Consider the following 10480-nt stretch of genomic DNA (forward strand, 5'->3'; position numbering starts at 1 on the left):
CAGCACTTTTCTGAAACTTGTCTCCATATATCTACGATTGTATCAACTTAGCTCTATCCTACAACAAGTTACACTTCCTTCTCTTGCACCAACCGTCGTTAACGACCCAGTCGTACAGTGTGAGCTGACATGCCACCCCGACTTTTATACAATCTCACAGTGTGAGCTGACATGCCACCCCGACTTTTATACAATCTCACAGTGTGAGCTGACATGCCACCCCGACTTTTATACAATCTCACAGTGTGAGCTGACATGCCACCCCGACTTTTATACAATCTCACAGTGTGAGCTGACATGCCACCCCGACTTTTATACAATCTCACAGTGTGAGCCAGGCTTTAGTACCGTCTCTTTTCACCATGTAGAGTTTGTGATCCTGCGAGCTACGAGTATGATACCGTCGATCAGACCAACAGCCTGCAACTAATTCTAAGTCTTATTAATCAAAGCAGCACTCCACAAGCTTTATTTAAGGAACCGTATAGCAGACTGCTTTCTTTACATGATTATGATTGAATGAGGGAGAAGCCAGCTTGGTGTGTCACTTTCCTCTCTCCTAAGAAAGAGTTTCAAAAAGAGGAATGTGAACTCTGTGACGTCTGAACTGTTGTCATGCGTCTCATCATTCATCTCCCCTCTTGTCTCTTCATGTCCCCTCTGTGTCTTCTCCTTTGTGTCTCTTTCCTCGCACGTCCCCTCATCAGGACCGACCGCCTGTCATCGAGCCCTTCTCCCCCCCAGACCTCACCCCTGAGTGCCCCGCCCGAACCCCGCCTGTCAGCAGGTACACACACACACACATACACACACTCTTACATCCTTATGTATTCATGTTTTATCTGCTGTATATTTCTTCTTGAAATACTTCAAAGACCTCTTTCAGGAAAGACATTTTGACTTTTCATTGCTCGGGTGTAAATGGGAATATTCATGATGGATGAATTCCATTTTTGCTCTTTTGGTGTCGTAATCTTGACGTCAAAATGTCGGCTGTGAGAGACGCCTTTGAATCAGCATGACAGCAGCTGTGTCCGAAATCATTCACTACTTCCTGCTCTCTTCGTAGCGACTTCTCATTAGCATAAAAATATCATTTTGGACACTTCATTTTTTAATTCATAACAAATTGCCCTAGATGATGAGTAGTGTGTGATTTCAGACACTGCATATTTTACATTTTAAATGTCACATATTATCCTCCCATTATTCTCATCCTTCTCCTGTGAATCATCACAAAAATGGATGAAGGGAATTTTTTTCTAGAGGACGATTTTAAGTCGATGTGACCTTGTGTCTATCTCACAAAATTGCATTTTCATTCTTGTGAAAACACTGATTTTTGTAGAACTCTTGAGTTATTCTATTGATTTTGATGTGCTTTTTAAATGTTGCTGCTGTGTGTTTGTTTTCTCCAGTAAGCAGAGGAAAGGTCCTCTGTCTCTTCAGGACTTCAGGCTGATCGCCGTGTTAGGCAGAGGACACTTTGGGAAGGTAAACTACGAGCGCCTCCAAACGTGCACATGGAGAAGCGATCTGTTCAGCTTTCTGCGCGTCATTACGAGGGAAACAAACTGATTTGTTGCTGCATGATTCTGTCTTCAGGTGTTGCTGTCAGAATACAAGAAAACGGGCACGATGTACGCCATCAAAGCGCTGAAGAAAGGAGACATCGTGGCTCGTGATGAGGTGGAGAGGTGTGTGTCTCCGTCTTTCTCCTCATTCCACCTACACTGTCCTCCTCCTCCTCCTCCTCCTCCTCCTCCTCCTCCTCCTCCTCCTCCTCCTCCTCTTCACGTCTTTCTCTCCTTCCTCCCGCAGTTTAATGTGCGAGAAGCGCATCTTTGAGGTGGTGAACCTGTCGCACCATCCCTTCCTGGTCAACCTGTTTGCGTGCTTCCAGACCCCGGAGCACGTGTGTTTTGTGATGGAGTACACGGCGGGAGGCGACCTGATGATGCACATCCACACGGACGTCTTCACAGAGCCACGAGCCGTGTAAGTACAGAGTGAATTTTACATCCTGAAAAAGCTTCTTAATGGACAAAATTAAGCTCCCATGAAAGAATTTAAAGATGGCGTCAGCAGCTTTTTTTCTGAAAAAATAGAATCTAGACTTGCAGACTAGTGTCTACAGAGACCCTGTGCTCTGACTGGATTTTTAAAAATGTTTTGGTTGACTCGTGGTCGGGACGTTTCTGGGCGGGGGAGCTGGTGTGTTTTCTGCAGCCAATGGCGGCGCACAGAGTAGTTTAGGACTTGAAACATTTCAGGGATTAGACATGATTCAAACGGGTGAATATGACGGACGTGGATGTAGCGGCAAAGATTAGAAAATATAATCACAGTGAGGCGACACACCAAGAAGATAAAGCTTGTTCTGAAACGAGGGTGAACCTTGTGTTAGCTTTCACCTGCGGGCGCTGAGTTTGTCTGCTTCCTGTTGGACTAGCGTGCTTTAGCTTGCAGTGTAGGTAAAGGCAGTAAACGTACACACTACATCCTGCAGGGGGCGGGGCTTCTGAAGGTGATGAGCCCAGGAGGAGGAGTCCAGTTTGAATGTTGTGTTTACAAACTGTAAAAAAAAAAGATGCTGCTGACTTCCTTTAAAGTCCTGACTGTAGGAGAGATGAGTGTCTTCATTTAGAGAGCTTCTGGAGCATATTTCTAAAATCATTAAGTTCAGTTACAAACTGTTTCCTGTTTTAAATCCTCATTCTGAGAAGTGACCGCTCCACTGTCCGACCTTTAAGGAGAGACTCAAAGAAATCCACAGTCCTCTTTCACTATAATGAATACGAGCCCTCAGAAGTCTCGGTTCAAATCTGGCATTTTCAAAGAGCACTAATAAGAACTTCAATTAGTCTCACTCACATTAGCTTCAGCTGACCTTCAGGATACTTTTAAAAACTGAACGAGGACTGTGCATTTCTGTGAGTCTCTCTCTCTCTCACTGATCATGAGAGATCTTTATGTGGACTCACAAGTACAAAGTCCAGAGAAGACGTCCAACCTGCTGAAATGATAGAAATCATCTCTGTTGGTTCACAGTGGGACTGAAGTGTCTTTAATGATGCTCTCCTCATCCTCCAAAAATAGAATAATGTCAGTTCATGTTTTCATAGAATGAAGCTGGGTCCCTTAAAAAGTCTTAAATCATCTTAAAGGTCACATATTATAAACCGTAGTACGTGTCTCTTTAATCTGTCTACAAATGAAACTTTTAAACTTGTGATGATGGGAATCAAAGCGGTTGAGCTAAAATACGGCGGGACAGTTTAACACTCATCATGTAGCTACAGGGCCGTGCAAAAACAGAAGACTTGGTCACACTTGCTCAAATTCCTCGTTTGAATTTAGAATTTAAGTTTATATTCCATCAAAATCACAACGTGCGGTCTTCTTCAGAGGAACATATGAATAGAAAACTTAAGGTGACAATTTTGTGGCATTTAAGTAAGTGTGCACGGGATTTCTTCTTCATCAAAAAAGCCTCAAAATGACTTTAACTTTTCCTTTGTTTGGGTCTTTAAAGGACTTTTTATTTTCAGCCTCAGTAATTGTGTTCTTTTGATTTGATTTCAGGTTTTATTCCGCCTGCGTAGTTCTTGGACTTCAGTTCCTCCACGACAACAAGATTGTGTACAGGTGAGTGACACACACACACACAGCCTGACGCCATACCTCAGGTGTAAGAAAGAAGAAGCATCGTTATTAGTCTGTGATGAAGACGAGTTTCTCCTCCTCTCGTCAGTCTGGTTTATATCTCTGTTAAACGACTCATGCATGGGGCGCTGGTGGTGCAGTGGTTAGAGCACGCACTCCATGTATGGAGGCTGTAGTCCTTCAAGCGGATGGCCCAGGTTCGAATCCCACCTGTGGCTCCTTTCCCGCATGTCATTCCCCTCTCTCTCTCTCCCTCTCTCCAAAATGCCCTGCTCTATCCACTGTCCTATCTCGACATTAAAGGCACAAAAAGCCAAAAAATAAATATAAAAAAAAAAACGATTCATGGATTCTCAGCTGTGTGAAGACGAACTGATTCTCACCTTCATGTTTTCACCTTCCCTCTCCCGCAGAGACCTCAAGCTCGACAACCTGCTGCTCGACACGGACGGATACGTGAAGATCGCCGACTTTGGGCTTTGTAAAGAAGGTGCAGCTGACACATTTATTCTTCATTGTACATCCCATAATGCCGTCTGTGGTGCGGGGGAACGAGGGCCTGTTGCAGAAAAAGAATGGTGCAGCTTTTACACCCGCTAAACCTGAGACACCGCCTCTATCAAAAAGCTCTCGCAAAGGGTTAAAGGAGCTACAGAGCGAACAGTGTCTCTGTGCATGTGAGCCTCATTGCAGAAACTGTCTTAATTCACAAACAGCTTCGTGCAGTTAGCTTGAAAATGTTAGCATCTGCTGCGAGTTGGTGGGAACTGCGCCTCAGTATTTATCGGGGACATCACGCACCAACTTTCCAGAAATCAGGACGACAGCTCTGCCTTTGTGTGACTATAAAATAAATGATCTCTATAATAAATCTCTAAACATTACCTTGACATACCGTAAAATCTAACTTTAAATATCTATGTTTTCATTGGATAAAAGAGCGCTCTGTCTTATACACCAGTGTTCCCAGTATGAAATGCTGAGACACACACAGAACTGTATTCACGTTTGTTCTGCCTCTGTGTGCAGGAATGGGCTTCGGGGACCGGACTAGCACCTTCTGTGGGACGCCAGAGTTTTTGGCCCCGGAGGTGCTGACAGACACGTCGTACACCCGGGCAGTGGACTGGTGGGGCCTCGGGGTCCTCATCTATGAAATGTTGGTGGGAGAGGTAAGAACTCATTGGCTCTGTCATGTGATTATCATCCCGGTGTCTGTGTACGCCTCTGATGACATCACACTGTGTGTGTGTGTGTGTGTGTGTGTGTGTGTGTGTGTGTGTGTCTGTGTGTCTGTGTGTCTGTGTCTGTGTGTCTGTGTCTGTGTGTGTGTGTGTGTGTCTGTGTGTGTGTGTGTGTGTGTGTGTGTGTGTGTGTGTGTGTGTGTGTGTGTGTGTGTCTGTGTGTGTGTCTGTGTGTGTGTCTGTGTGTGTAGTCTCCATTCCCAGGGGACGATGAAGAGGAGGTGTTTGACAGCATAGTGAATGATGAAGTGCGTTATCCACGCTTTCTCTCTACTGAGGCTATCGGCATCATGAGAAGGGTAAGAACATTCACACACACTGACACACTCAGACACACACACACACACACTGACACACTCACACACAGACACACACACTGACACAGACACACACACACACACTCACACACAGACACACACACACACACACACACACTTGCTGACTTCTCGTCTATGAACAATACTTGATGACAAAGTCTGCACGTATGTACAAAACACTTCATCATCAGAAACAAAGCTGACAAACTGACATTTTCCCACAGTCAGAGAGGTCACATATTGATGCAATTTCACCGTGTGTGTGTGTGTGTGTGTGTGTCTGTGTGTCTGTGTGTCTGTGTGTGTGTGTGTCTGTGTGTCTGTGTGTCTGTGTGTCTGTGTGTGTGTGTCTGTGTGTGTCATGAGCAGCTGTTGAGGAGAAACCCTGAGAGAAGACTGGGCTCTGGTGAAAAGGATGCAGAGGAGGTGAAGAAGCAGCCGTTCTTCAGAGTGAGTACACTTTTGTGTGTTTTGTTATTTTATGTGGGCGATGAAGCGTCCTCGTCTTTGCTCCTCTGAGGAGCAAAAGGAGGTCGAACAAAAACACATCTTTACTTTCCCTCTTGACACTTTGACCTGTTCAGACTGCCGTTTCAAGCCACGATATAACAGTAACAGAGGCGAGACAGGGAGCACAGCGCTGTGTGTGTGTGTGTGTGTGTGTGTGTGTGTGTGTGTGTGTGTGTGTGTGTGTGTGTGTGTGGTGTGTGGTGTGTGGTGTGTGGTGTGTGGTGTGTGGTGTGTGGTGTGTGGTGTGTGGTGTGTGGTGTGTGGTGTGTGTGTGTGGTGTGTGTGTGTGTCTGACACTGTGTGTATGTGGAGCTCTCGCATCTGCAACGCCGCGGCACAGACTGGGACAACGATATTACGTCTCAGGATCAATATGAACGTACGAAGACGTGATGAAGGCTGAGCGTAGTTACTGCACAAAAAAGCAGTCTGAAAAAAAAGGCTATTAAGGGAAATATTTGCAGCACATCAGCAGTTTTCCACTATGTGCTTTTTTTTAGTATCTATAGCATAGAATATTGTTATCAGGGTTTCCATGACAACAGCAGGATAAATTGTGAGGCAGCAAACACAGGAAGTCATCAAATGAGTGGGCATGTGAGTAAAGCATGATTACAGCAGAATCACAATCTGAAGAGTGGAGAAGAACATCCTGGAGAACAGGAAACATGCAGCAGCAGGTTCACGGAGGTCGTAGAGGTGGCGTGCAGACAGTCTATGGTCGTTGCAGCGATCACAGGGAATAAAACGTCACCACCCCCTCCCCCACTCGCTCCAGGTGAATTCTCCTGATTGATTTTTTTTCCTTTTCCCTCCAGAGTGTGGACTGGGAGGCGTTGCTGCAGAGGAAGCTGCCCCCTCCCTTCGTCCCCTCCATCGTGGGCAAAGAGGACGTCAGCAACTTCGACGAGGAGTTCACCACCGAGGCGCCGACGCTCACGCCTCCGCGGGAGCCTCGCGTGCTCTCGCGCAAAGACCAGGATAGTTTCCGGGACTTCGACTACGTCTCCGACCTCTGCTAGTGGACCTCCAGGGGCAGGGGGGGGGGGCCTCACAGGCCTCGAGGAATGTTTTATTTTGAAGGATTCACGGCCGAGCGTCTCCGCTGACTTTCTCTTAGTTACACTGTGAACAAATGAGTCTTTATCATGTGTGTCTGCAGACTTTTTAAAGATGGAGGACTGACGATATGAAACGCCCACACAGGTAGCTGACGGGCGGACATGTTCCATCACAAAGGACAAACCTCTCTCTCTCTCTCTCTCTCCAATCATTGTACAACACAGCAGTGAGTTGTGTTCCTCTGCCTTTAAACGCCTCCTCTCATGTATCATCGTGGTCGTCGTCTGCAGCTGTGAGAGGCGGAGCTCGCCGTCTTCTCGTACTGTTTTCTGAGGCTTCCTGTCGGCCTCTAATAACAATGCCTTACATTTGTAGTTGTGCGTGATCCACATAAAAGCATTTTTTGTTTTTGTTTTTATTGTGTGAGCCTCTGTCTGCAGGAGGAGCGACCCGACCGTGCTGCAGGAAAAGAACTGTAAAAAAAAAAAAAAGGAGTTGAAAGAGCGTTGGACTTTGTAGACCTACGGTGAAGACGAAGAGTCATGCACGGTGAACTCTAGGGACAAGAACCACTGTCTTACGTTTTAACTACTATTAAAAACTTTAGCTGCTTGGGTTTTAATTTCTGCAACAAAAAACGTTTAGCAGAACAGTGACCCCCAATTTCCACTTTCCCTGTGCGTGCATGCGGTGCGGCGCGGCGGTCTCTGGAGCGACACTACGCTCTGCTCCGTTTTCAAATCCGCTGCAAGAACGAGTCGAGCTGGACAGAATAGAACAAGCCAAACAGGAAGTAAGACAAAGAGAAGCACAGAGTGTCTGCTCAATTTCAAAATAAAACAATGTACAAACTCACGATCGGTTTTTTCTATCGTTGCGTCAAAACAGCCGCCGAATGAACAACAAATCATCCTCAGAAAGACGGAGCAACATGTTTTATTTTTTGTTTTTTTTCCTGTGTGATCTTGTAGTTCTACTGTGATCTTGTAGTTCTCTCTGTGATGTGGGTACAGCGGCTCAAGGCTGCGCTCCAGAAACAGATCCAGTGTGGCAGAGCGCGCGCCGTCCGACTGAGGAAAACCGTGGCGCTGACGGAGGAAGTGGAAATTGGGGGGTTATATTTGACAGCTGACTCCATGACACATTGTTCAGTACACAAACCTATCTTTTTCTAATTAGACATTTGAGTACAGAACATGTGGAATCTGGAACTGGTGTAGCAGACTGAATCACAACCACCAGCATAGAAAAGCTTTTTTTTTTTTTTTTTTTTTCAGCCAGGACGTTTAATTTTAATTTTAATTTGTGAAAACATGAACACTAAGACATGACGTCCAAGTCGCACACTGTCCTCTTTGAGACACGCTCGTTAAGTTATCGACATGCTAACCGTGTTGTTTGTACATCAAATCAGTTACTTCACCATCAGGATTATTCCACCTGACTCAAGAGATCAACAACTGGCTGAGAAACAGGTTTCTTTTTTTAAATCCTACGCTGGAGCAGGGTGTGTTTCAGTCACATCTTTTTTTGCAACCATGAATTTTTTGACTTTATAGCGATTTGGGGAAATGTGTGTGTGTGACCTACGCAGGGGCGTGTCCAGACTTTTTCTTAATAGGGGTTACCCACCTGGGGGCCACCGTCATGCAGGGGCGGCATGAAGGTTTTGGGCACACATGCAAATTAATTCAATTGTTTTTCCCCTTTCTTTACCAATACTTGCTTGTTAGTAACAGAATTTGGCAGCATATAAATCTTACCTTGATTCAAAACAAATTCACAATTTAAAGTACAAAAGAAATTGCACGCTGTCTCAGTTGCAAAAAAAACTTTATTAGTAAGCGAGTTCATCGTTTGTTAGAAAGTGTGCATGCAAAGTATTTATTTACAACTGAAAACCACGACCATTAGCTTAGTTGATTTGTACTTAAGTCCCGCCTCTGATTACACAAAATGCCAATCATGGATTTAGATTTGGGGGTGTCCCATCAGATTTCAATGGGGGGGGCCCATGCCGCCCCTCTGGCCACGCCCCTTCACCTAGGGTTTCACGATCCCAGAATTTTAAGCTTTTGTACGATACCAGTAAAATCGAATGATATCAAAACCCACGGCAACAAGAAGAGAAGTCCTAGGCGATCGATACCGGGTCATCTCTTGTTTTGAGTGGACAAAATATGAAGGAAAACTCCTGAACGCCGTCGAAAAGGCTCAAATACCTAAACAAGAGTTTGTTCCCCTCTATCTCTCTCTCACTCTCTCTCCTCTCTCTCCCTCTCTCTCTCCTCTCTCTCCCTCTCTCACTCTCTCTCTCTCTCTCTCATTCTCGCTTGCGGCAGCTTTTGGTTAAAAATGGCTGAAGATCTGTCTCTCTTTTACTCTTTTTTTTTAAGCCTCGGTGCTCTTGGATACTTTTGATCGCGTATCAAAGAGTACTGAAGTATCGAACCTTGGCACCACAAGCACAACGAACCTCAGCCGTCGCTTTCTGGAGAAAAGAAGCATTTTCAAGCTTCGTACAGTGAACTCTGTCCCAGCTCACTACTTCTCTTGGCAATACAGTTTCCTGACAAACAATATGGTTTGAGGGGAAACGGAGGAGAATATGAGCGAGTACTCCAAACTTCCATCACTCTTCAGCATTTCTGAGTACAGGAGCAGTTTGATGTGAAGCTGTACGTAAGATGGTGTGGCTTTTACTCATCCTGTGTATGACAAAATGAAACCATGTGAGAGTATGAGATGACTTATTTTATAAAGAAAAGCTGGAGTGAATATTCCTGTCTGTGTCCTGGTTATTACGGGTGAGGGTGTGTTGCTTTCAAAGCAAGGAAGGGGTCAAGTACAGAATAACACATGAAAGTGTGTTTTGCAATTATTGGTAAATATTGAATCATCTTTGAGGATGATGTGATGACTTTCTCCTTTAACAGTAAATTAAAGGTCAAATATTATAAACTTCACCATGTTTCTCAAACTCTAATATGTGTCTCTAGTCTGTCTACAAACCCCTCAATGATGAGAAAAGTTCATCCTCTCCATCTTCTGCCTGCTCCACTTTTCAGAAAATGTGTGCTCAAACAGGCCATTTGGAGATTTTCCCTTCATGACATCACAAAGGGCAGTAGCCCCTCCCCCAGGTGGGTGACACTCCCACAGCTAGGTGTTTGTTCTGCCCTCTGAGTCTGCCTTCTCACCGTAAACAACAGGACATGGAGCGAGAAAGGCCGAGACACCCAAACCCTTCCAGAGAGGGGGCGTAGTCAGACACAGCTCATTTACATATTTAAAGGTACAGACACAGAAACGGCCTGTTCTGAGCAGGGCTGAAATAGAGGGGTTTATAGACATGATCAAATACAGGATCAGAGTGGATTTAGAACAAGAAACTTCACACACATGTTTTGGGGAGCTCTAAGAACCTTCACTGTCAGGACGCTGTCAGGAACAAAAATACACACTAAAAAGTTTCAAAATAAAATTGTGTTGCACTTCCGGTTTAGCGTTTCATTCATTTACAACCCCTTGTTGGAGAATGCACGCAGTATACTTTAATATAAAATTGAAGTCACTAGTAGTCAAATCCGGTTTAAGTGTTTTACTCGTTCATTTACATGAATAGTAGTGAAACACAACAGTCAAAATCCAGATATATTGATGTGATTGTTGATGCTGGGA

At 44.9% G+C, this 10480-nt stretch overlaps 2 protein-coding genes across 3 annotated transcripts in view; both read left to right on the top strand.

Annotated features, from left to right (window-relative positions):
- Positions 1-9577, top strand: part of pkn1a (protein kinase N1a) — a 54534-nt gene extending 44957 nt beyond the window's left edge. For both annotated transcript variants that reach the window (XM_061062298.1, XM_061062297.1), the window contains exons 14-23: positions 708-787; positions 1419-1494; positions 1606-1697; positions 1822-1998; positions 3586-3648; positions 4080-4156; positions 4696-4838; positions 5102-5209; positions 5597-5677; positions 6556-9577. In XM_061062298.1, coding sequence (XP_060918281.1) covers positions 708-787; positions 1419-1494; positions 1606-1697; positions 1822-1998; positions 3586-3648; positions 4080-4156; positions 4696-4838; positions 5102-5209; positions 5597-5677; positions 6556-6759 — 1101 coding nt within the window. In that variant the 3' untranslated portion in view covers positions 6760-9577. The remainder of the gene's footprint in view (positions 1-707; positions 788-1418; positions 1495-1605; positions 1698-1821; positions 1999-3585; positions 3649-4079; positions 4157-4695; positions 4839-5101; positions 5210-5596; positions 5678-6555) is intronic.
- Positions 1-10480, top strand: part of mcoln1a (mucolipin TRP cation channel 1a) — a 153834-nt gene that overhangs the window by 120384 nt on the left and 22970 nt on the right. The gene's annotated exons all lie outside the window — the stretch shown is intronic.

This window comes from Labrus mixtus, chromosome 2 (assembly GCF_963584025.1).
Source record: "Labrus mixtus chromosome 2, fLabMix1.1, whole genome shotgun sequence".
NCBI lineage: Eukaryota > Metazoa > Chordata > Actinopteri > Labriformes > Labridae > Labrus > Labrus mixtus.